At 47.3% G+C, this 25,223-nt stretch overlaps 11 protein-coding genes across 11 annotated transcripts; 9 read left to right on the top strand and 2 right to left on the bottom strand.

Annotated features, from left to right (window-relative positions):
- Positions 1–1,346: 1,346 nt before the first annotated feature.
- Positions 1,347–2,084, top strand: DEU56DRAFT_938668 (uncharacterized protein; the record flags this gene model as incomplete). Its single annotated transcript, XM_041358849.1, has 1 exon — positions 1,347–2,084. Exon 1 carries the CDS (start codon positions 1,380–1,382, stop codon positions 2,082–2,084), a length of 705 nt encoding a protein of 234 aa, XP_041210483.1. The 5' UTR covers positions 1,347–1,379.
- Positions 2,085–4,889: 2,805 nt separating this feature from the next.
- On the top strand, positions 4,890–5,476 carry DEU56DRAFT_754444 (uncharacterized protein; the record flags this gene model as incomplete). The annotated part of the gene is made up of 4 exons (XM_041349821.1): positions 4,890–4,917; positions 5,004–5,022; positions 5,112–5,221; positions 5,325–5,476. 4 exons carry the CDS (start codon positions 4,890–4,892, stop codon positions 5,474–5,476), a joined length of 309 nt encoding a protein of 102 aa, XP_041210484.1.
- Positions 5,477–6,056: 580 nt separating this feature from the next.
- Positions 6,057–7,554, top strand: DEU56DRAFT_900211 (uncharacterized protein; the record flags this gene model as incomplete). The annotated part of the gene is made up of 5 exons (XM_041356507.1): positions 6,057–6,536; positions 6,565–6,689; positions 6,867–6,921; positions 6,973–7,049; positions 7,468–7,554. The coding sequence occupies exons 1-5, from the start codon at positions 6,269–6,271 to the stop codon at positions 7,552–7,554; spliced, it is 612 nt and encodes a 203-aa protein (XP_041210485.1). The 5' UTR covers positions 6,057–6,268.
- A 1,906-nt stretch (positions 7,555–9,460) lies between these two features.
- DEU56DRAFT_910771 (uncharacterized protein) lies at positions 9,461–10,487 on the top strand (the record flags this gene model as incomplete). Its single annotated transcript, XM_041357220.1, has 3 exons — positions 9,461–9,724; positions 9,778–9,885; positions 9,942–10,487. 3 exons carry the CDS (start codon positions 9,461–9,463, stop codon positions 10,485–10,487), a joined length of 918 nt encoding a protein of 305 aa, XP_041210486.1.
- A 1,120-nt stretch (positions 10,488–11,607) lies between these two features.
- DEU56DRAFT_791699 (uncharacterized protein) lies at positions 11,608–12,489 on the top strand (the record flags this gene model as incomplete). The annotated part of the gene is given in 6 exon segments (XM_041352674.1): positions 11,608–11,850; positions 11,952–12,000; positions 12,048–12,051; positions 12,064–12,215; positions 12,260–12,269; positions 12,284–12,489. Coding segments are annotated over 4 exon segments (220 nt in total), but the record flags the coding sequence as incomplete, so codon positions are not given.
- Positions 12,490–13,739: 1,250 nt separating this feature from the next.
- On the top strand, positions 13,740–14,601 carry DEU56DRAFT_791703 (uncharacterized protein; the record flags this gene model as incomplete). Its single annotated transcript, XM_041352675.1, has 4 exons — positions 13,740–14,131; positions 14,208–14,259; positions 14,292–14,458; positions 14,487–14,601. Coding segments are annotated over exons 1-4 (446 nt in total), but the record flags the coding sequence as incomplete, so codon positions are not given.
- A 620-nt stretch (positions 14,602–15,221) lies between these two features.
- Positions 15,222–16,514, top strand: DEU56DRAFT_971844 (uncharacterized protein; the record flags this gene model as incomplete). Its single annotated transcript, XM_041359468.1, has 5 exons — positions 15,222–15,513; positions 15,567–15,821; positions 15,875–15,949; positions 16,016–16,378; positions 16,499–16,514. The coding sequence occupies 4 exons, from the start codon at positions 15,222–15,224 to the stop codon at positions 16,108–16,110; spliced, it is 717 nt and encodes a 238-aa protein (XP_041210489.1). The 3' UTR covers positions 16,111–16,378; positions 16,499–16,514.
- A 1,138-nt stretch (positions 16,515–17,652) lies between these two features.
- DEU56DRAFT_244479 (uncharacterized protein) lies at positions 17,653–18,288 on the bottom strand. The gene is made up of 2 exons (XM_041345273.1): positions 18,219–18,288; positions 17,653–18,163 (listed from the first exon to the last, which is right to left on the bottom strand). The coding sequence occupies exon 2, from the start codon at positions 18,065–18,067 to the stop codon at positions 17,714–17,716; it is 354 nt and encodes a 117-aa protein (XP_041210490.1). The 5' UTR covers positions 18,068–18,163; positions 18,219–18,288; the 3' UTR covers positions 17,653–17,713.
- A 1,546-nt stretch (positions 18,289–19,834) lies between these two features.
- On the top strand, positions 19,835–21,025 carry DEU56DRAFT_704327 (uncharacterized protein; the record flags this gene model as incomplete). Its single annotated transcript, XM_041347369.1, has 2 exons — positions 19,835–20,736; positions 20,866–21,025. Coding segments are annotated over 2 exons (1,062 nt in total), but the record flags the coding sequence as incomplete, so codon positions are not given.
- A 1,024-nt stretch (positions 21,026–22,049) lies between these two features.
- Positions 22,050–23,307, top strand: DEU56DRAFT_733045 (uncharacterized protein; the record flags this gene model as incomplete). Its single annotated transcript, XM_041348316.1, is given in 5 exon segments — positions 22,050–22,184; positions 22,231–22,446; positions 22,490–22,778; positions 22,795–23,083; positions 23,133–23,307. 5 exon segments carry the CDS (start codon positions 22,050–22,052, stop codon positions 23,305–23,307), a joined length of 1,104 nt encoding a protein of 367 aa, XP_041210492.1.
- Positions 23,308–23,415: 108 nt separating this feature from the next.
- DEU56DRAFT_732966 (uncharacterized protein) lies at positions 23,416–24,487 on the bottom strand (the record flags this gene model as incomplete). Its single annotated transcript, XM_041348308.1, has 4 exons — positions 23,416–23,715; positions 23,767–24,003; positions 24,062–24,247; positions 24,296–24,487. Coding segments are annotated over 4 exons (915 nt in total), but the record flags the coding sequence as incomplete, so codon positions are not given.
- Between the last annotated feature and the right edge of the window lie 736 nt (positions 24,488–25,223).

Consider the following 25,223-nt stretch of genomic DNA (forward strand, 5'->3'; position numbering starts at 1 on the left):
GGAGACTAACACTCTTTTGACATTTTCCAGCAGCGGAATGACAGGTGATGTTTATGACACCCTCCTCAGAGCTATTGCAGAGGAGGAGTGTGATGATATTGATGATACTCCTATCACCTACGACATGTGATGTTTGCTTTTACTCTTCGTTTCTTCTTTGCGCTACTTCCCAATGTCTCTCGCGTGGTATTATGATTTCAATTTTCAACTATATATTCTCTCTTTGCTTGACTGTCTTTCTTTCACCGCTTTCATTTGCTGAGTGTCACCTCGCTCTGATGATTTATGACATCGTGAAGGTGACGGTATCTACCATGCATCTTCTGCGCTATAATCCTCTCAGTACTAGGTGCGCCTTTTTTTCTCCCATCTTTATGATTGCTAAACCATTGTTATTAGAGTGGAACGGCTGATACGAGTGTAAGTCCCTCACCATACTCAGCCTGATCTATGGTGGCATTGGATATATCATCATGTTGTCCGGTCTCGTTGTCTTCTTTTGTGCTGCCCCATTGGCATTCATCGCCTTGCGCTTGGTGCGCCACACTGAGCCCCCCTTAGTTGTGCCTTCAGATGGCAGTTGGGGCATGAGTCCCTGGCTGAAATCTTGGTTATGACCAGGGTGCTGCTGCATGATCAGCGCCTGAAGTTCTTCCAGGATAGACGATGCGTCAGCTGCCAGTGGAATTTAAATACACGCACGTACGTCCTCAACTAAATTTCCCCTTCTCTCAGCAGTTTCATCCTTTTACTTGACCGTGCGAAACGCGCCGGTGCCAGCAGAGGGACGTCTCGAGACTCGATGGTACCAGTTGTTTTTCGTTTGGTTCTCCCCTTGCATGAATATCTTGGCGTGCGTCTTCACTTTTATCTTGGTCCTCACGCCATCCCCTGAATATCCAACACCTGCAGATTCAGCGCTGGCACTACTGGACCTGGATTTTATTCCCTGGGAGTTCGCGACTCCATGGCTATCATCGTCACCGTTAACCTGGTGTAAGTCTCAACAGTTCACCAACTCTTGATCTGCAGTGAATGACTTGTCAACTAGATGTTGTTTATTGCCAGCGTTCTTGTGGGTTTTGTTTTTGTTCTCCGGCCATCTCTGGGGACTTCATATTGCGCTAGTGCTGTTTTCAGGCCAAAGCTTGGCATGCGAGCGATGGTACAAGCAAGGTTCTCATGGGGGTAAGTTATGTTTTTGATTGCCAGTATCGTTTGCTGATGAACCATCAAGGTATTTCGCGGCCTAATATTAACTCACAATGAATTGCGTGAGCAATACAACATTTTACTTCCACCAGACGCTGAACATCAACTTTTACAGCTGCTGAGAGCGGCGATGGCGCAACTCCTGTTTGCAGGTTCACCCTCGTCTCATGAGTCTCATCCCCAGCAACGATATCGATCCTGGATTAACAGTCGTCAATTACTCAGCGGAGATTGAGAGTGAGGTCGACGCCATTTACAAGCACATGTATGATGAACAGACATCTATCGACGAAGTCATCACCCTTCTCCAACGCAGCGAAGTTTCGTCTGATACTTGTGACCACGATATTTTCTCCTGCATGCTTCACTTCCTCTTCGGCGAATACAAGTTCTTCCAATCATACTACCCCGCTTGCGAGCTTGCCATGACCGGATATCTATTTGGCTCCATCATTCATCATGATCTCGTGGATTCAGTTCCTCTCGGAATTGCCATCCGTTACGTTGTCGACGCCCTCAACTGTCCCCCCGACACCAATCTTTTTAAGTTTGGTCTCCAAGCCCTCTCTCGCTTTGAATCCCGCCTTGCTGAATGGCAGCCTCTGTGTCAGGCTCTTCTCAGAATCCCCCATCTTATGGAGGTTCGGCCCGATCTGGCAGCCGTCATTCACCATGCCATCGCTGTTGGTGGCGACGGATCACGCAGTAATGTTGATATGCGCGGAATCTCTGCTGGTCTTACGGCTGACCCTGCGCCTGTGTTTACCTCCATCCACCCCGACAAGTTTGATGCCGAGATCGTCGAGCCCCCAGAGGAGATATCTGACAAAATTTTGTTCATTGTCAACAACCTCGCGCCCAGCAACCATTAATCCTTTCTACGCCGCCGCCGCACCCTCTTACTCCCCAACTTCCAAGCTACCTCCATCATCTCCACTTTTTCACCAAGAAGGCTGGCGCTCCCTTCAAACGGTCATTTTCACCCGCCACCTCCAGCGTGTCCACGGCTAGAACGACAACAGAAACTTGCAGAGGTGCTGTGCACACAGGCTGAAGCGGAGGATCGGGGAGAGGATGTGGAGCGGCTTATGAGTTTCATGGAAGGGGATGTTGTAGATGATGCTCACGCGGCTCGACAGCGCTACACCCGCCCTTCCCGACCACGCATCTTCAACACCCAACGCCGCCACCTCAATCTCCATGGGACCCGCACTTTTTTGCAGCATTTCTTCATCACGGATGGCTCGTGTAGCTGCCGTGGGGGATAAACACAGTATAATTCCTTATTTACCTTAGTTTTAGATCAAACGCTAATGAAATAACAACTCACTGGATCTTGGGGGGCCATTAGCGCTCGTGTGCTTATCGATCGTGCGTAGGTAGTTTGATCTTCGATAGTTCTAAATTAAAATCTATTTTTAATCTATAGTTTAAAATAAATATCTAAGCCCCCAAATTGACTTGGCTTGAGCTGAGTCAAAGCTTAAAATAAGCCCGAAGTCACATGTATGGCCCCGGCTTAAACCGGCAATAAGCCGGAGCCACGACAACACTAGGCTCAAATGACCGGACTGAGCCATATATTATGTAAGCTTAATTTTGTACACAGCTAGCCTAATTGTAGCTCCGCTCTCGGCTAAAGCCGACCTCAAGCCAGAGCTGCGGCAACACTAGTTACAACCAACAAGCAATTTTGGCTTCTCGCGAATATAACCAGTTATGACCCAAATGTCGTCGATTATGGTGGTTGTAGGCGATTGTGATGATTATAGAACAGTCGCAATCCTACGGTAATTGACGACAATTTCATACGGAATTTGCTGATGGAATGGCTACACCAAGTTTCAGGAAACAGGCAGCGGAAACACAGTGCAACATCACTTACAGGTGTCACACCAAATAGGTGCCCAGTTGATAGTATTGTTATGCCAAACGATGGAGTTGATGAACTGGTTGAGGCAAGATAGATGAGCCACAACGCGCAATTTGATTCCGCCATATTGCTGTCGAACAATGGCTTCGGAAGGAGGTTCAAACATGGCCAAACATGGTAATTCTAAAATCGGACCGTTGAGCTTAAAATGACGATCTCGGATCAGCCGAAACTTTGACAAGACTACTGAGAACGATAAGTACTCTAAGAGTATCACATATGTATACAATAGATAGGCTGCAACTGTACCAATTTATTATAGATCACCCGTTTCTCTCAGTATACTACAGTCCGGGCCAGCACGTTTAGATGTGATTCTGTGCATAGCCGAAATGGACAATGCCCATGATTTGTTACTCCGACTGTCCAAAATTAGACAATTCACAATCCACATCCACAATCCACAATGGGCGTGGCGAGCGGAGAATCATTGTGGACGTGCGGCGTGTTATAAAAGAGGGACAAAGGGATCGCCATGACTCCCAATTTTCTCCCCTTTGTCTTAACATCGTTGCGCATAGCAGCATAGTATACATCGCGTTCAACCTAACAACGCTTGCAACCCCTGTAGCGCACCATCCAGCGTTACCTATTCCTGCACTCACAAACAATCTCTATCACGTCTCGTATTACCCAATATGACAGACTCATTCGTTGTTCTCGAGTCCTTATTCCCGTCATACCTTCCCGAATCTACTATGCCCTGCGAAACATCGCTCCTCGATTCTAGTAATGCCAACGAATCGATTCCCATGGAGTTTGAACACCCCAACGGCAGCATGGGCATCTGCGGCTTTTGTATCATTTCATAAGACATCTGCTGTGGGTAGCGTCGTAGTTTCGGAAACGATTTGTGATGTACGTTCGTCTTCTCTTGCGCTCCTCCGTTCGTGAGGCTGATGAGTTAGATACACAGCGTTGCTTAGATCTATACGTCCGCGAAAGACGATCCATTCACGTTGCTTTGCTTGTGCTACCGTTGCTTTATTCGTTGTTCGTCTGCTTTGCTCTGCTTTCTGGCCTCTAATCGGCCCAAATTTCGAGCTTCTTCCGTACTTATTTTTCTGGGATCACCGCACCTATCATTTTCGATCACAAGTCTGACTATCAATTTGTGTCGTGCGTATGTCTATTATATAAAATATGTACAGATATGACTAGACTTCGAGTTATCATTCCGTATCTATCTTCTTTTCTATGTACATGACACGGGCCCTAGCAGCAGATGGCTGCGGGATTGTATTTGCAGCCCACCTCCCATGCTTCATGTCATGAATATTTCCTGGATTTTCATCTAGACATGCTGACGCCGTTACGCGTGTATTAAGTAGGCCAAATATCAGCTGTCTGATAATCACGTTAACATTTGATCTTGCCTCGGTGCCGGAAGTGGGTAGAGAGCGTAGGTGCAAGGCTATTTAATGACTGGGACCGATATGCATGACCGATTGGACGTAAAGCCAGCGCGTCCCTGTGAAGCATGATAGCCTCATCCAAGTCTTGGTCGTTGCCTCGGTGCTTGACTCCAATGCTGGCGGACAATCATCAAGAGGATGAGGAACGAAGTTCGACATATGACTGAGGGATACAAACTAGCACTTGAGAGTAAGATGTGTACTAGAAGACACGAAATACCTGCAAAGTCCTGGCAGATTATGACTGGGGGAACCACTGCCCAGACAGACAAGGTTCGCTGTTCTGGGCATCGTCATAGATAGGCTCAGCACTTATGACGGAATAGGACATGTTTCTGCTCGGGTCCTGCAGGCCTGGTGAGTCCAGCGCTAGCTGGGTTCCACTTGCTCGAGCAACGGGATATTTGATTGACCATGTCTGTACCTGTGGTTGGTTATCACAGTTCGTATTGCTGGAGTAAGGTTAGTATAAGAGTTGGTCACAAAGAATCTTCGGATCACAGCTATCGTGTGAGAAAAACGGAGTCTGAACCTTCCTCATCGGTGCACAGCCACTTCGACTCACTCCGTCAACCATCGCGATTCGCAACCGTTCTGCCAGTGCGGTTTTTGCGCCCGAGTACACAAGCACATGTGGATTACCATGAATTAGATGGACATGGTGAGTTTCACTGCATGTACAACTCTGCTCCTACTCGGCGATCCCGCCTGCAACATTTGAGCATTTGTTTTTCTATATCCCCTGTCCCTGTGGGACTTCGAAGCTTCACACAAATTTGATAGACACTTGGACGCTGGCAGGGTTGGGGCGAGGCGTTTCGGCATCCATCAAATGAAGAAGTTACCTGTCAACGCATATGTGGCCCGAATCGCAGGACCACAAGATTCGTGGCAGACGGATCAATTGGATAACTGATGCTTCAACAACAACGCCGATATAGAAAGACGATATTCCGAAGGGGTCCCTATTCAATTTTCTGCATGAACAGTGACGGATTATAGCATCCCCCAAGGGTCTTATGCTCGGCACTTCTCAATGCGGCACGGAATACTGGTGTTCGTCACAACTGTAAATCCGCTGGATGCGGCCGAACAATGTCGACGAAAGCAACATACGTCAATGCGGAAGATGAATATATGCTACTGCCTAGTACTGCAGTATGCAATACCCCTCAAACTCATTGTGTTCGTTCTCACTGCGGTGCTTTCCTTATATATTATTATTCTACCTCGCGTCACGCTTTCCTATACATATATGAGCACTTACTCGGTGCTAATATCATTCGGACTGATCTGCTAATGATACACGATTTGCAAAGTGTCCTGTTGACTCTCCTGAAATATCAAAGAAACTTTTCGCTCACGCCTAGGTAGTCTTCACACCACTGAATTTTGCTCGCATATGGAGAAGTAAACACGAAATGGTATATCACTGGGTGTTTTCTTGCCGACGAGTTAATGTTAATAGTCTGTCTAAATAAGATGATTTAACAGACGTCAGGTAATTAACATGTAGTCCGTGTCATCAAGTGTCTATGAATATTTTTCAGAAGTTAAGCCCAGTATTTTTTAAAATGATTTGTATAACCCGGCTGCCTGGCTAATAAAATCATGGCTTCCACGCTGATGAATCAGGTACAGGTATCAAGCCTCTCGTCGATCTCAAAACACTTGCATCTACCCTCCTTAAAGCAAAAGCCCTTCGCTGATGCCCAGCGCTCGCCAGCGGGACACTTGCCATCACAGAATCGATGTCAGGCTAATTGACGTGGAGCATAGATTAGAAAACTTGAGTATGTTGAACCCCAGCTACCGCACGGAACACAAAGCAACAACGTCGTTGAGTCGCTCACTGGAAGATATTTCGATTGATGAAATGGTTGAAGAGTGTATCGGGGTCGAGAAGCGGGAGATGACTGAGCCTAAGAACTTGGAGGTATTGGGAGGTGGACCGGTGGCGTCTGGGCTGGTGACCTGTCAGTAGAACTGTAACAAACCAACCAGGGTGTCGATGTTGGTATTGCGCCGCTGAAGTCCCAGGTTTGTCTACACAAGGGTTCAAACGCTTGGTCAAACTTCGCATGCATATTTGGCGGCGCCGTCTCGAAGCCGACAAGTACGCTTGCGAAGTAACTGCAAAATCCGTCAGGTGCTGAGCGTGCCATCAAGTCCTAAAACTCGACAAACGCTCAGACTACTATCCTGGGCTATGGGAAAAGCACAGGGATAAATGTCAAAACGTCGAGAAGATGAAGGCGAGTTCATTTCTCCTGAGAATGGAATGAGCAACTAACTGAATTTTACAGCTGGCCAAAGCTGCAGAAGCTTTACGTCCGTCTGATGACGGAGATTTGATGAGCGGTAAGTCAGTCCTCGACGGGAGCACACACTATCACTCACCACAAACTCTAGCGTGTACGACCCCTGTGAGGGCGGAGAGGGGTCATAGGGACGCCACTGACGTTCAGCGCTGTGGATGGTTACTATGGGTGAGTTTCAGAGGCCAAAATTCAGAACATACTTATCAACCCTTTGTTACTAGTGCCGGACAATGAAGTTGTTTAGATGCCCGTGGGTCTCTAGCTCGGACGCGTCGTTTTCGTGACGCCCGAGTGCCGACGGGAGATCGCTTGAGCAACGATTGTATACCAGAAGGCTTTCTGCTCCCAATTCCTGTGCTTGTATAATATCCAATAACAGTGGTCGTGTCTTCTTTATTGTGGCGAATTGAAGAAGATGTTAACTGAGCGCAGATCAGTTAGACTCTGCTTAGATGCTGACATGGATTCTATGTCACCCTGACTTGCTGAGATGTTGAGCCCGAGCCCATCATGGATAAGAAAGGCGCTGAAAGCTCTAGTGTTGACATTCATATATTCATACTCAGTCAATTTTTCGCATGCACAGCCAGCAATTGCGCCAGAGCGCGCTTCCGGCCGCTTCCAAGTTCTTGATAAGAACTCGCAAATCTCCAGCTCTCTCCAGCTGTCCTGATGGCCATCTGTCCTCAGTGGATACAACAGAGACAACGTCCAGTTCACCTTCGACTTTTGAATTCTCAAGGAGTTCCTTCAATTATCAACATCAATATCTATCAGCCTCCCCGCTTTTTTTCCCCTTGCGATATGGTCTCCACTGGGGGACCACGAGAGCGACCGCACCCACTAGTATTGCGAGCTTGGCGGGACCCTCTTGGCTTTGCATTCCATCTTTTTGCCTCCCTTTCCCTCCACGATGTGGGTACTAAGTCTGAAATCCTTCGATTTGAAAGCATGCCCGTGATCGACACACTCCCTCTCACAACAAAGTTGCTTCATTTGGATCACCAGCAGGTTCCGTCCAATGTATTGGCAGACAACCGTCACGCTCTGTATCTTACTTTCTACGAGTCTCTACGCAACAAGCAGAAAAGGACAACCGCGCTGTCTCGCATCCATCATATTGTCTCAGCTCCCAATTATACCCCTTCCTCGATCGCCTCAATAGGTCTGCCCACGACAATTAATATTCATTGCTGGTATGATAGTCCTTCGTCTAGATTATATCACTGATCTAATCCACATGAGGCGACGTGGCATTCAAATTCATTTCTATAGGCACAGCATGTTAGAGCGAGAGTTCTAGAGTGTAGAAGGTTCGCTGTGGATGCATCTCATGAGCATTATTATCCCTGCCCCATAGTTACTAATGCTCGTGCATTTGGGAAACTTTTCTGCACCTAAACGTCGTATCTGACTGCGTGGACAAAACACGTGAATTTTTCGTCCATGACGTATTGCATGAATCGATATATATACGATAGCATTGCTAAAACATCAAGGGAATAGAGGTGTGCGCGGCAGGTCAACGAGTGTTTCTGGGCTAGAATGTGCAATTGGTGGGACAGGGAGGTTGGGAGGTCGGGGCCGTGGCAACTAGGCTAGGACGGAAGGGAGTGGGTGAATCTGGAGTCGGGACCTGTCGTAATGCTCATACTGGAGTCAGAGGATCAGCTTGGCATACGTAGTGGAGCTGCCTAACGAACTTGATCCATCATATTCAAGAATCTCTGCCTCCGAGTCAATCTTTTCTATCTCACGCTTCATGATTGGCAGGATATTTATAGTCTGGCTTGGGGAAGACGTAGTGCTTGAGAATGCAGCTTCAAGTAACTGATTCAACGCCTATATAGCAATGATTGACCTTGCCCGCACTCCAAGTTTCATCTGTGTGTTCAAAGGTGAGCAAGTACATTTGTAAACACTCCTTCGACACTGTAGAAAGTTTACTCACCGCGTCCTAAGTAATCAGAGCATATAGAAGGAACGACATAAAAGTGAGCGTAGCGTGGTGTCAAACTACTTTCTATCTGAATCCGAAATCGTACTCACTGTCAAGTTGTTTGATTGCAACTGACGACACTTAATGCTTCTACTACAGGAACTCTACATTGCAGCATCTCGACAAACTCTCAAGCTTCAAGTGCCACTCGGAAGTCGGAAGTCGCTTCTTGCATTGTCCCCATCAAAAACGTGCTTCAGGGAAACCCCGGTGTCCCTCCACAGTGTCACACTTGATGTCGTATACGGTATGTGATCCGTACAGACTCTCAAGCGGGCGAGGCCGGAGTCTTAATCCCCACACAATGCAGAAGGAATTGTGTCCACAGAGATGCACAGCTGAGAGGAGGCGGGATAAATGAAGAGGGGATGATATGTGGGCGTTTCCACAACCTCCCCACTTCCACTCGTTGATCCTACCTTGTATCTTTAAAACCATCATTTACTAGTACATTCAAGCACCTCGTCTTCTCTAGGTAAAGCAATCCTTCCCGTCGCCTCTACTTGACCACTGATACATCTTCCGCTTGCCCTCAGCTCACTTTCCAACGATCATTTTATCTTGGAGTTTTGGTATCACCATGAAATCCCTCACATCACTGAAGGCATCCCCCCGCCCCATACTCAAAATCACTACTCCGGCATCTAAAAACACACCTCGCTGGCGCTCCGTAGCACTATTATTGCGGTCCTCCAGCTCCGCGTTTTCGTGGAAACGATTGGTTCGCCGTTCACGAAAGAACAAGTCTTTCCAAGATGCCGAAGCCCCCACCGGAGATATTTCCTCATCTTCGTCTGAGACACTTGTCGGGTCTCCGATGGAGGAGAAACTGATTAGTCCGAAGGTATTTGTCACTCTTAGTTTATTACTGATGTTTCGTTGATTCGTTCTGAGTAGATGGTCCGTTTTGATGACTCGCCAACTTACTTTGGTGGCAAGCGACGAATTAAATCTCCCAAATCCCCCACTCATAAGGGGGCGTTGCGATCTTGTCTTATCATAAATGTATGTGTATGTTATTCGATATCGCTTCTCGCTCTAATCAGCGTAATGGCTTTCAGAACACCGACCCCTTCATGGAGCTTCTTTCGGATGACGATGACGACGTCTCCGCATATGAAGACTGCCGGAATTACTACCCTGGCTTTGTCCAAGACATGGAGGATCTTGTCGAGCGCGAATATCTCAAGCGGATTCAAATTGAAGAGTCTCGCACTCCTGCTTGGCAGCTCACTGAATTTGGTTGCACGAAGATGGATCGACAAGACTACGTATCCCACTGTTTTCGTATGGAAGCAGAGAGGAAAGCGCGACAGGAGGCCGAAGGCTTGAGGAAGGTCGTCTACGACCATCCGATGACTTTACGCTGGCCCAGCCGGGAGATCACTGAGCGTCCAGTCGAGGCACCTCCAGTTATTGTGATAGTGCCACCTCGTCCTCTCGTTCCGGACCCTGCTCCGGTCATTCTTAATTGGCGTCAGGAGATTGCACGCGATATCATCGAGATGTTTATTACGCTATGTATTGGACTCACGATTCACATGTGCATTTATATTCTGGGCATCTATTGTTACTTTACTGGTGTTTATCTGGACGATGACGAGTAGCAGCACCTATAGCATTATTCACGATAACGAGAAGTTTACTATGTACTAGTAGCGCTTAGCAATTTTATATTGCGATGTACCATCAAATCAATACCTGATAAGTATGTACCGAGTGGGGGTGGGCAGCTAACATCGTTCTTACTTGCATTGTGGTTATCGCTTTCGCATCGTTGTTAATGGACTCTTGTTCTACCTGCACCTGATGATTATCAATCTATGTTTACCACTCAGTGGCTTACGTCCGCCGTGGCCTTTATCCGGGGGGCTCAAAATTGGATGCTCATACCCACCCAAAGTTAATCACTACATGTTAACATGGTTATGGGACATCTGAGCTTTAGCATACTTAATATGCGCGTGGCGTAGCATGTCTGGTAAATATCTAGTGAATGTACATGTCATAAAGTATGGGAGGTGGGTTTTAATGCAGCCCATTACATATTGACAGCATGGACAACATTGTTATATACTATATAGCAAAGTACATCTAACACACGCCCGACACGGCGACCAGTGATGTGCTCCGAAAGTTCCGGCTCGAGAGCGATCAAGATGGTGAGTACCTAAGCTGGACAAAAAACAAAAATGGCCCAAGGGGTATCAACTCGCATGAATAATTGGTCGTGTATACACCTCAGTGTGAGTGTCAAGTACGGGCATGACTGAGTGGAGAGCCCTACCGTGACTGAAATAGAATGAACATATGCCATGAGGGCTCGCCACTAGTGGATATGCCACGAGGCGACGTAGATGAGCCACGACGCGCAATTTAATTCCGCCATATTGCTGTCGAAAAATGGCGAAGCGCCGAGCAAATGACGATCTCGGATCAGCCGTTTGACAAGACTACTGAGAACGATAAGTACTCTAAGAGTATTACATACGTATACAGTAGATAGGCTGCAACTGCATCAATTTATTATTGATCACTCGTTTCTCTCAGTATACTACAGTCCGGGCCAGCACGTTTAGATGTGATTCTGTGCAATGCTAGCCGAAATGGACAATGTCCGTTATTTGTTACTCCAACCGTCCAAAATTAGACAATTCGCAATCCACATCCACAATATACCAATGGGCGTCGTGAGCGGAGAATCGTTGTGGACCTGCGGCGTGTTATAAAGAGAGACAAAGGGATCGCCATGACTCCCAAGTTCTCCCCTTTGTCTTAACATCGTTGCGCATAGCAGCACAGTATACCTTGCATTGAACCCAACTTGCAACACTTGCAACTTCTGTACCGCGCCATCCAGCTACCCTGATGGACTCGTTATCAACATATTTGGAAATATTTTTGCAGTCACCACCGGACTTGCATGAGTCCACAGACGACACATCCTGCCCTATTGACGAGGAACATTATTCTGGTTCTGGCCAAGTCGCGTTTTGCACCATATCATAATCCTTTTCACGTGAATCCTATCATGCTTCATATCCACCCTCCTCGAATAACGCTTTCTCCAGACGAGGCTTGACATACTATCATTGTTGGCACTGCTGGCCTTCTACTGCCCCCCTGGCATGACCCAACTTCCCCCCCTGCCCGCGACACGACTCATCTTTTGGAATGAGTACAGTGCGCTCGCTGCTCGTACGGTGTTGTCTATTCATCGATCTTCTTGTACCATCCTTTACTTCACCACTTCGTTCATCTTGCCGTCTGCATTTTTGGGGATGTGTGGTGGCTCCTATGTAAACTCCCGTCTTTCCACAGCCTCTGTTTGGTACTATAATCCCCTCTTGTCCGTCATACGACTCATCTTTTGGTAGATGCGATGGACTCACTGCTTGTACAACATCACTCATTTTCGACATTCGTGCACCCCAGCTACTTTTTGTCTTGAACTCTCGTTTTTCTCAAGATTGTTCTATCTATCATCATTTCTTACTTGCATCGTCGCTATCGTTATCGCTTTCGCATTTTTAGCGAATGACTCATGTTCTGCCCTGTTCCTTTGGTTTCGCGCATGTTTGACTATGTTTCTATGCCGTATGCTACTCAACTTGGCAGATGGTATTATATCTTCAATATTCGTGTACATACCCGAGCTTATTAAATCCTTGCCTTCCCGAAGATTGTGGTTCTAGCCGCATAAGAGTGCTACTTAGTGTGATCTTAGACGAGACGGCCTAACAATAAAATGTGGAAGCGAAAAGTTTCAAATGGTGCATTGAAAGCTCGTCCAGATCTGATCAATATGTCCAAGCTTCGCGTGTATCGCGCCAATAATAATTAATGAGCGATTGAGCCTCAACGCTTTGCTCATTGTATTCCAATACACACGGCAACGGCGTGTCGCAGAACAATAAATACATCCAGTACCCACACTGCAATGTATGACAGACGCGTAGTGGTACTTTAATGCAACCTACACACGCCACTAGTAGTTTGTTTAGACCTGTTGAAATCACAAGTTAGAACCACGATGTTCAGAGAAGCAAGAATTCAAGAAAGACTAACAAATAGGCGGGCCGCCTAAGTGTAACTGGGACAGTGGTTCGAGTATGTACGCAAATGTCAAAAATATATAATGCTGCACAAGAAACGAGTCCACCGAATCTACCAAGTCGAGTAGCATGCGGTATAGTAACAAAATAAAACATGCACGAAAACAGAACGAAGAAAGCGAGAACGAAAGCAAGTGTCGAAGCAGGGGTATGGGGGGAGTATAGCCACAGAATTATGCACTATGCTGTAAACAAATACGTTGCAGTTAAACATGCGACAGCACGACTGTCCTGCAAGTGCCAGTGAAGTAAATCATGCGAGGCTAGCCTCTGATTTGACGCCAAGTCAGCGCGTACGAGGCATAGCATCCTATTCACAAGACTGGTCAAGGAGACGTCCATAAAAAGAGATGTTGAACTACACAAGGTCCTCACACTGGTCCAGGACTCAGAAATGCAAGAAGAATCACGGTGCTGGTCACATAATGACGCAGTAGCTACCAAAGTAGCCTACGAGCTTGTCTTGGTCAACTGGCAGTGAGTCGGAAGATTCGACAAATTGCGGTGGTAGATCATCCCAAGGCTGGGATGATGATCCAACAATGGACGGTGACTCGAAAGGGAGGGTAATGAAGGTATCCATATAGCAACAGGTTGGTGATGGATAAAGCGTTGTAGATCTCAAGGCTGTCTGTGTGGGCGGATAATTGGTACAAATTTTGGGAATAAAGGGCCTTTGTCTCATGTTATATACCGTGACGTTAGGATCGGATGATCCACATTATTTGTGACTCCGACTGTCCCAAATTAGACATCTCGCAATCCACATCCACAATCTACAATGGGCGTGGCGAGCGGAGAATCATTGTGGACCTGCGGCGTGTTATAAAAGAGGGACAAAGGGATCGCCATGGCTCCTAAGTTCTCCCCTTTGTCTTAAAATCGTTGCGCATAGCAGCATAGTATACATTGCATCCAACCCAACTTGCAACACTTGCAACTTCTGTACCGCGCCATCCAGCTACCCTGATGGACTCGTTATCAACATATTTGGAAATATTTTTGCAGTCACCACCGGACTTGCATGAGTCCACAGACGACGCACCCTGCCCTATTGACGAGGAACATTATACTTCTGGGCAAACCGTGTTTGGGCAAGGCGGGTTTTGCACTATATCATAATCCTTTTTATGCGAGTCTTATCATGCTTGATATCCACCCCCCTCGAATAACGCTTTCTCCAGACGAGTCTTGACATACTATCATTGTTAGCACTGCTGGCTTTCTACTGCCTTTTTGGTATGATTCAATACACTCTTTGTCCGTGATACGACTCATCTTTTGGTATATATACAGTGCGCTCGCTGCTCGTGCAGTATTGTCTATTCATCGATCTTCTTGTACCATCCTTTACTTCACCACTTCGTTCATCTTGTCGTCTGCATCTCTGGGGATGTGTGGTGGCTCCTATGTAAACTCCCGGCTTTCTACAACCTCTGTTTGGTACGATATGATTCCCTCTTGTCCGTCATACGACTCATCTTTTGGTAGACGCGATGGACTCATTACTCATTTTCGACATTCGTGCACTCCAGCTACTTTTCGTCTTGAACTCTTGCTTTTCTCAAGATTGTGGTTCTATCTATCATTATTTCTTACTTGCATCGTCGCTATCGTTATCTCTTTCGCATTGTTGTCGAATGACTCATGTTCTGCCCTGTTCCTTTGGTTTCAAGCATATTTGACTATGTCACTATGCCACATGCTACTCATCTATATTTTCGATATTCGTGTACATACTCGAGCTTATTAAATCCTTGCCTTCCCGAAGATTGTGGTTTCAGCCGCATCAGAGTGCTACTTAGTGTGATCTTAGACGAGACGGCCTAACAGTAAAATGTGGAGGCGAAAAGTTTCAAACGGTTCAAAACTCGTCCAGATCTGATCAATACGTCCAAGCTTCGCGTGTATCGCGCCAATAATAATTAATGAGCGATTGAGCCTCAACGCTTTGCTCATTGTATTGGAATACACACGACAACGGCGTGTCGCAGAACAATCAATACATCCAGTACCCACACTGCGATGTACACCAGGGGCCCTGAAACTGCAAAATTTCAACCACAGACGCGTACTGGTACTTTAAAGCAACATACACACGCCACTGGCAATTTGTTTAGACCTGTTGAAATCACAAGACGCTACCTTCCTTTTCCGATTTATAGAATTTCGATTTAGTCACCACGATCTCCATCATGACCATCCCCATCAACCTGCACATGTAACATGTCAGAATCGAATTCTCCATCTACATCAACCTCCGAACCATCGCATCCTCGTGGCAGAGGTCGTGGAAAGTCTCGAGGTGGATTAGGCAAATACCTCCGTGCACGAGGTCGTGGTCGAGGTGGCCGTCCAGCGGAATTTCACAAGCGCCTCGTACTGGAGGACGAAGAAGTGGTCGATCTCGACCCTGATTCGGAAGAGGCGAAAGAGCTGCAGAAGAAGTACGCACGACGACAACTTGGATCTAATGCCGATCGTTATACGGAGCTCGAGCCCGAGTTGGATTCTGACGGTGAGTGATGAAGTGGAAGATGTTTTCAGCGTGTTTTTTGAGACACTAAGTAGGAGAGGTGATCTCTGAGCCTGAGATTGACCTTTCGTCGTTTCTGGCGAGACAACGGTTATCGGACGTGTCAGAGACAACTGTAGTGGCACTGCCTCAAGTCGATGATGATGATGATATCGACCATGAACTCGCACATATCTCGTCTTATCGTATTCCACCTCCGACGTCTCAGAAGGGACTTGTAAGGGCGATTGAGTGGGATGCCGAACTGGAGGAGATGAGTCGCGAGAAGGCTGCCGCAGATGCAAGTCGGGGTGATTTGCGACTAACGATAGCAGGTGTATAGAAGACTGATCATAGTTCATAGATCTGAAGGCTCGGTTCCGTTCAAAGTCGGAGAAGCTCAAAGCTAAACCTCTGTTTGCACGCGATAGAAAACAAGGTAGAGTATTCTCGTTAACGCACATTATCATTATCTCGCTGACATTTTGTTTCACGCATCGGCCAGATGACAACCACTCTGAGGCCCCAGCGCTTCCCACCGATGCGCTGAAGGCACCCAAAGTGGAGATGGAAGATTTTCTGGACGATCTTCTAGGCTAATGACCTCCCAGCCAAAACATTATGTAGCGCCTACGAGGATTAACGAGGGGTGATGATTCTCCAAGTGCTGGCGGCGCCATGTGTCCTTTTGACCTATTAGCCAGGCGGAGGGTCTTGTTTGATTTTGCTAATTAGACACGTTAATAGTGGTTTGCAGTCTATTCCATGCACAAGCTCCGCTGTCAGACGCAGACGACAACGCTGGCGATCACGGTTATGAGTTGACGCCCATCATTTTAGTTCCAATATCGAACTCGAATATCCCCCGGCAAGTGTACTATACTATTACTAGTCCTTGAACGTTCTGAAAACTGAAGACATCCCACGATCAAACAGAATCGAGGGAAATAAGAATAATAAAACCGCTCATGATTTCGAAATTGTTTAGCAAGGTTGTCTTCTCGTGCGAATGTAGCCCTTTTCTTTGTGGGCTCCAGAGGCTCTGTGCTGGGTCATTTAGGGCAGCGGGGACTGAGGCTAGAAGTTGCGTGAGTGCTCCCAATATTCAATGTGATACTAGCAGTGAGCGTGCGTGACATAAACGTTAAACGTTAAACGTTTAGGAATACAAATGATCGGAGAGATTTGCCGTGGTATGATAAATGTTGTTGATACGTTGCTTAACGCAAGTATGAAATATAGACATGAATGCGAAATGTTCCTGGAAAACGCCAATTGATGGCGGGAGAAGATGACATGATATTAACGAAGACGAAATGCCTATGGGGGCATCCCCATTTTAATAGTAGACTCTGGCCGATCGGCGACCTCAGCGCCATTGCGGTCATGCTGCATATCCATTGCGAACAGGCAATACAGTCCGCGGGCTCCAAGGCCTGGGATAAGGATGTACAGGTGTACAACCAGCGCCAACAACGATTGACGTAGTGAATGCGCATGTATGAGGATAATCATATGACGGTGATGTCCGCCGAGATGACTGATGGAATGAATGATCCGAGGGCATAGAAGAGTCCGATATTGGGTCCGGATGAGAATCGTCTGAAAGGCCAGCTTCAATGTCGGGATTGTACTTGTGGGGAGGAATACTATCAAGCGCGTTCGGGAAAGTGACACTGTTGCACTTCTTGTTAGGTGTGAACGAAATTGTCATAGAGCGTGATGAGGAGCCCTCGTTGAACGGCTTCTCATCGTCAGCAAGACCCAACGAGGGGAGAATTGCAATATTTGGACGACGATGTCTGGAGGGATGTCAGCAAATGATATTCGAAGATAATGAGAACCTGCCTGGCACTTGGCAAATTTGATCCATGAAATCTGACGTCCTTGGTCAATTGTCTCAGGACATGTCCTCGGAAAGCTTTGATGACCCCGCTGTACCCCGAGGGTGGTCTCTACATATGGGCGTCAACGTTGTGGTGCGCCACAGTTGCACGATGTAAATTCGTGGATGTATTGGATTGGTATACATTGATCGATCCATACCCATCGAGACCTATCGTAACTACCCCCACTTCGTAATCATATGTAGGGTCACTTTTGAGCCCCCCAGCTTGAAGTTGATTTAGGTGACGGTGTACGTTCTGCACCGAGAAGTGGTAGACATACGTTGACAAACATGAGGCGTGGGGTAGAACATGAATCAATTGAGAATAATATGAAACCGAGAGCGACAGTTACAATGCAAACAAGAATACTGGTAGTTAGAACAACGATGTTCAGAGAAGCAAGGATTCAAGAAAGACGATGAAATAAGTGTTACTAGGACAGTAGTTCGAGTATGTACGCGAATGTCAAAAATATATAATGTTGCACAAGAAACGAGTCCGCCGAATCCACCAAGTCGAGTAGCATGCGGTATAGCAAGAGAATAAAACATGCACGAAAACAGAACGAAGAAAGCGAGAACGAAAGCAGGTGTCGAAGCAGAGGTATAAGGGGGTGCAGCCACAAGATTAAGCACTGTGCTATGAATGAATACGTCGCAGTTAAACATGCAACAGCGCGACAGCCCTGCCAGTGCCAGTGAAGTAAATCATGCGAGGCTAGCCCCTGATTTGACGCCGAGTCAGTGCATACGAGGCATAGCACCCTATTCACAAGACTTGGTCAAAAAAGTCCATCAAAAGACATGTTGAAATACACACCTCACATTGGAACTGCAAAAAGAGTCACGGTGCTGGTCATATAATGACGCAGTAGCTACCAAAGTAGCCTACGAGCTTGTCTTGGTCAACCGGCAGTGAATCGGAAGATTCGACAAATTGCGGTGGTAGATCATCCCGGTCTTGGGAAGATCCAACGAAGGACGGTGACTCGAAAGGGAGGGTAATGAAGGTATCCATATAGCAACAGGTTGGTGATGGATAAAGCGTTGTAGGTTTTAAGGCTGTCTGCGTGGGCGGATAATGATAATTGGTACAAATTTTGGGAACAAAGGGCCTTTGTCTCTTGTTATATACATTAGGATCGGATGATCCACATTGGTCCACATTTACAGATGCCGCCTGCCACAACAGTCCAAATTAGGTCTTGTTTGGTAGTATTATTCACTGCGTTGAGCCGTAGGTTACTCGCAAGTTGAATAGGTCACGGTAGAAGCCGTAATTACAAGTAATATGACTTAGTCATCGACATCCATTAGGACAGCTGCCTTCATCCTCCACTACGCACTACCAGATCTTCGAACCATATATACTTGATGCCATCAACTACGCCGTCTCATTCAGATTGTTTGTAAATACTAATAGCTTTTAATAGACGGCCTCGTTCGCTTTCCCATTGGTGCGATACTTGTAAGTTAAAATAAGTCTCATTTAGCTCAGGTATGTATCTAGCGTCTAGACGGTGCATACACGTCGTGACATTTTTTTCATCTAAGTCTTATCTGATCCTCATCTTATCTTCCTACCACCACCATGAACGACGACCAGGTGAGTCCACTAGTTTCTCGTTCTCATTTGCTTTACTAAATGAATATCCTGCTCACAGCAAACTGTTGGCCACACGACGAGGTCGAATCGACGTCTCGTATGGTGCGACTGCGATGTTTGCAAATTTGCAGCTCCCACCAAAGGCGGCCAGAACATCCCCGCATATCAACGTGAAAACCATCGTCGCACTCAAAACCTCAGCTTATCTGCAATAGCGCAACGAGGACGAGGCGCTTCAAGTTCTTTGCAACGTGACCGTGGAGGCCTCCATGTCCCCTCTCGAGCGCGTGGGTCAGCCCCCCCTCGAGGTGCTCCTCCTCAACCTCGGGGTTCTGCTCCGCGATCTGCAAATTCTGGAGTGTCAGGTTCTCGGTCTTCAGCGACCCAGCCAACAATTCCGCATGAGGTTCCTGTTCCGTCTCGACCACCATCCCCATCTCAACCAGAACCCATGGTTCTTTCACGCGCATCATCTCCTTCGTATGTTTTTCTTTGTATTTGTGCTTGGCTCACCAATGTTTTCAAGATTTTCATACATGGATGTGGACAACACTCATCCGGAACCGCAGGAACACGAGCATCCTCTATCAGCCACCCCGCCGCCACCAGACCCCTTGCCGCATGCACCATTATCTCCTATGGCTGCCATGCCATCACCCAGCTCTCCTTATCTTCGTGTCATCTCTTCTCCTCGTCCTCGCCCTATCTCCGTCATGCGCACGAGTCCAGTTCCGTTTGGCAGCCCGATCCCAGTTGCCCATTCAATACCGGCACTAGTACCTCGCCAGATTCAACGGGCGGACTTGGATGCCGAAACCCAAAACGAAAACGCTCAACATACTGTAGCTCGAACGACTGTCGGCTTGTATGATGATCCGGATGCCGGAGACAACCTCCATAATGATCCACTTCTCCATACCGCGACGGAACTCAACGGAGACTCAGAATCAGACAACGACACTCATCGAGCGAGGGTGCTACGGACATCTGCAAACTCTCAGCACCGTCAATTCCAAGTGCCCACACCCTTAGAATACGAGGCTCCACCCAGTGCGGCTCAACTTTATCGTGATAGCCATACTGAATGGTTTGGACGTCTTGTCCTGCTCTTGGTTGCGGTCCTACATGCCAAACACCGGGTATCATTTCGTGCATGTGCGCTGATCCTTTTCACGCTCAACACCATCCTCATCGCACTCAATGTACTCCAACCAACTAACCCCCTTCCCATAACACTACACACGATCATCAATCGCTTCGATCTCCAGGATCGCTTCACCATCTATCCGATCTGTGGTAGCTGTCATCGGATCTTTCCTATAGATGCACCCATTGATACATTATGTTCCGATTGCGACAGCCGTCTTTTCAAACCTATTTCTGACAGACTTTTTCGAAGGTTAACAGGGCGCCAGTCTCAACGTCCACCACCCATTTGCGCAGCACCAATTCAACTCCCGTCGTCGCTCCTTGCCGATTTTCTAACACGGGGTGACAATGAAGAAAGCTGTAGTTCCTGGAAATCCCGTTCCACGGTGCCTGGCGAGCTCAAAGATATATCAGATGGTGACATATGGAAAACTATTAACGGCCCTGACACGAGACCCTTCTTTTTGGACCCTCAAGACGACGGTGAACTGCGTATAGGTGTTACAATGAGTCTTGACTGGTGCGCTTACTTAATTCTATCTCGATCAAAATATTCATACCCTTTCTCTTCCCAGGTTCGGTCGTAAGACAAGTGTCTATGGACCGAGTTATTCATCAGGTGTTCTGTCCTTGTGCGTTTCCAACTTACCGCGAGCGCTAAGGTGAGTTATTGTTTGGTTGTTTGTGCATATCTGAACGATGGTTATTCCAGGTATCGAGCAGAAAATTTATTAGTCTCCTTTATGACTCCAGGGCCGAAGGAACCAACAGGATCGCAGCTTCAGAATTACATGCGACTCGTTGTTGACGACCTCCTCCAGCTTTATGACGAGGGCATTATATATCATACCCCTGCATATCCTCAAGGTAAGTTTCATTTGTATGCTAGTTGTTTATGTATTGAATCAATCTGCAGGACGAAGAGTACGAGTTGTTCTGCTTGGCGTTGTCTGTGATCACCCCGCTATGTGCAAACTTAGCGGATTCGCTGACCACAGTCATAACAACGCACCGTGCTCTAAATGCCACGTTTCGCAAGATAATTTATTTTCTGACGAATCCCTTCGTAACGGTATGTGCCTCAATTAATCATGGGACCTTTTTAATTAATATGTCTTGTAGAGTTTGCAGCTCGCAATGGTGAAGCACATCGCCAACGATGTTACGAAGATAACAAGCTGACGGACGACGACGCACATACGACGTTCTTCAAAGAACATGGTGCCCGATGGACTGAACTCGCCCGCCTCCCATATTTTGACCTTGTACGACAAACTATCATAGACCCCATGCACAATCTTCTTCTAGGTACGTTTGAAATCCACATCAGGTGTTATACTCTAATGTTTCTGCAGGGATCGTTAAGACACAGTGGTACAATCGATGGATCCAAAACTCAGCGCTTCGTGCTTCAACCGATGCCCGAGCTCGTGAACTCGACATGATACACAAGTTCCTTGCCTCCGTGAGTGGATCCTTTGGTGAGGCATGTATCAACCATACTGAACATTCACATAGTTCGAAGCACCATTATGGGCTGGCAAACTGCCACTCCGTGTTGGAGAACCTGCGGGAGGCTCGCTGACAGGACGAGTACAAATTTGCAGCGCTAACTGCATGGCCCATCATCGTAGGATACCCAATCATTTTGCTTTGTCGATCACTCATTTCTGTCCTTAGATCCCGATTGTTTGGCAAACCTTCATCAAGGAGTCGGACAAAGACTTCGAATCTGCACGGAAGCGCCATCTCAAGGCCCAAGAAAAATTCAACAAGGACTTTATGGCGTGGAAATCGCATCAAGAACTTCCACAGGGAAGTGCGAACACGGGAAAGAGAGGTAATCGAAGCAAGGAGGACGCTGAGCCTAAACCTCCGAAGCAACCTAATGTCCGCATGCAGCGTGACGAGCCGACTAACCTACTACGTCTATCAACTGCGCTTAAGATATTTTGTGGAAGCTCCGTGCAGCTTGAGCTACTACCCCGAGCTGAAGTCCTACTTCAAGAGTATCTTCTTGAATTCAAATGGGTAAGCTATTTCTCATTTGATACTCTGGCTAACTGTGTGCCCTTAGATGTATGGCGAAGGATCCATGAAACCCAATTTTCACTGGGCCGTTCACCTCGCCCAGCAAATCAGAGACTATGGGCCTGTATACAACTTCTGGGTGTTCCTGTCCGAGCGACTCAACAAGGTTCTGAAAAGTTCTAACTCAAACAACTGGACAGGTGGGCAGGTCGAAATCTCGATGATGAGGGAGTTCATGCGTGCAGGACAAATTGATTCCATGGTCAGCGGTTTCACATGCTAATCACTCAAGCTAACTTTCACAGGCTCGTGGCGCACTTCAAACAACCCAAAGTCCCATCATCGAGTCGGTTTTGAAACGGATGCTCGGTGAAGGTCAGGAGGCCCTTGGAACCGTCCAAGATGCAGCAGGGGATATTGAACTAGATGGTATGTCGTGTGCTCTCATTCATTGTTTGGCTACTTACACTCGAGACAGAATTACGAAGCTACCTGCATGTCCAGCCTGGCCCCGCATCCATGCACCCACAGCGACTCAACGACAGCGCCCGAGCAGCGTTACATTCGCAATACAATGCACGACATCCTCACAGCGTTCATTATGCTCTAGCGTTGAATCCGCCTCCTCAATCCTTACCACTCAACGATTTTGCGGTGTTTTACGACTTCGCGCTTTTAGATGGCCGCCGAATCACGCCCGCTTCAAAAAGTACTCGCGAATCCTTTGGATCTTCATTAATAAAGGCAAGAGTTGGCCCCAACTTTTACTATGGCGAGATTATTAGTATTTTTTCTCATGTTCAACCGAACGCCTCAGATGGTTCACAGCTTCAGGCTGAATTCAGGTGGATGAAGGAACTTGCTTTGTCTCCTGTGCAGGATGACCCATGGAGCGAATTGTGAGTACCTGATCTTGTTATTTTTCAAAGGAACTCATGTGCATTACAGTCCTGAACTCAATGTAACGTGTTTTGCACTCAACGAGTTCTGGGGACCGCAAGAAGCAGGCTCGCCACCCTGCGTTCTGCCGTTTGATTGCATCACTTGTCAGATCGCTCGAGGAGTTGTGACGACAACAAATCCACAAATGTGGATCACAACTTCATTGGATAAGGTACGTTAGCGATTTTCCGCACAAGTTTCTATTCTAACAACGCATCTACAGCATCCGTGTGCATGAGTCCTTGTATGTCTACAGGTATGTCTATTGTGCAAGTCCCACGTTCTCCGGCTAAACTTCCTCATGATCTTGCCCGCTACCTTCCGCAATGTCTGTATCGTTCTTTGCGGATCCAAATCCAGGTGGATCCGCCCAATCACCCCACTCCTTCAGTTGCACCTGATACTCTGGGTGGTTCTTGTTCTCTTCGAGCCACTCCGCATCTATTCCGAAGTTGTAGGGCGTGTAATCGGGGATACGAAGCAGCGTTCGGTCAGTTCCTTCAACCCGCAACGTGCGGAATCGTTTACGTTGCTTGGTATTGAGGGATTCTTTCCACAGCTGGAAGAGTCTGTGATATATGTCAGCGAGCTGTGATTCTAGGTAAGCAAGACTGTTTTTAGCTATGGCGCATCAACTTACCTCCTGTGATCTCCAAGGATTTTTCACGACTTCCATGAACACCATACCGTCCATGTCTGTATCCGCTGGAAAGCCCTTTTCCTTTCCCATCTTGATCCTCCACTCGTCGACTGATTCACCATCGTCTTCAGGTCCAGATGCCTCGTCTGACATATGATCCGCGTGGATGATGTTGATGGGATCCGCGCCATGAAGTTCGAGGTACTTCGGACATGCTGTTGTCAACCGGTTGGCTTTCTTTTTCAAGTCCGTAAGTGTTTTTGTTCTTATTTAAAAGCAGACATTAACGACTAACCTCTTTACGACGCTGACTCCAGCGATTCTTTTGCTGGTTGTTGTTTTTAGCTGCGGCCTTCTCGCGGTCATTCTGCGCTTTCCACTCCTCCTTGAATCCACGGTACGTGTCTTTAGCAAACGTGAACAACGATTGCTTATTCCATTTGACCTTGCGGTTGCTCAGGGAATCGCTAAGGGCCGTGCTCTGTTCAAAAGGTGAGGGGATTGTGAAGTCGAAAGGCTCACAACTCACTCTAAGTTCCTCCCAGACAAGATGCGCGATCTTGTTGAAGATCACTCGATTATGGTCGTCGTTCACGGTCGCCTCAAAATTTGGTGTTAGGTACACCTCGCCTGTCATGTCATTCTTTCGTTCAACCTCGAGACTTGGCCATTTTTTCCCGTCGGATACATCACATGCACGGCGGAACTTGGCGGTAACCAAGTGCTATGGTACGTGAATTCATTTGTATTTGAAGAGTGAGAATGTGCTTACCTTTAGGTGCCCTCGTGCTTCCCGGGCAGCGGTAGAGAGGCTACCACGAGCCCCTGTGACGTCTTCCGCATCATGATCGAATTCACCTGCCCGTGATTCCACACCATCAACCTCAGCACCGGCACCTCTTCGCCTGCGCCTCCGAGCAACCGATGACGCCCCCCGACTTTGGACTATGCGGCCACGAGTGGAGGTCTGGTGTGAAGGTACATTCCCTTCAAGCTGTGCAAGTCGTTCATCCGTTTGCTTATAGTGCTCATCCTGATTTTCACGCATCTCACACAGGATGGCAGCAAGATCTTCCATGTTTGCTGGAGTCGAGTGCCTTGTGGCTGGCGACGATGCACGACGAGAGTGACGGTTGTTTCGGGATGATGAACGGCTGGTGGATGGAGACGATGGGTTCCTCCAGCGATTATGCACAGGACTTCTTGCCCTATGCCTTCCCTCCCGCTCACGATTGTTGTCACTGGGTGAAGATGAACGCTGATGCCTTCCCCGTGATCGTCGAGAGCTGGACGCAGCACCTCTCCTATGTCGACGATGCTCAGGTAGACGTGTATCACTTTCATAGGGAAAAATTGGTGAGTTTGACTGCATATATTCAGTGCATATATTCACTCACCTGCTATTTGTAAGCCTTCGTGCACCATTATTTGCAGCAGATGGGTTCGCAAACGGCATC

Source organism: Suillus clintonianus, assembly GCF_016758775.1.
Source record: "Suillus clintonianus strain FC179 chromosome Unknown DEU56scaffold_21, whole genome shotgun sequence".
NCBI classification, from domain to species: Eukaryota; Fungi; Basidiomycota; class Agaricomycetes; order Boletales; family Suillaceae; genus Suillus; species Suillus clintonianus.

Coding starts and splice junctions, on each gene's coding strand:
- DEU56DRAFT_244479 (XM_041345273.1), bottom strand. CDS start 18,067: ATGTTTAACTGCGACGTATTCATTCATAGCACAGTGCTTAATCTTGTG.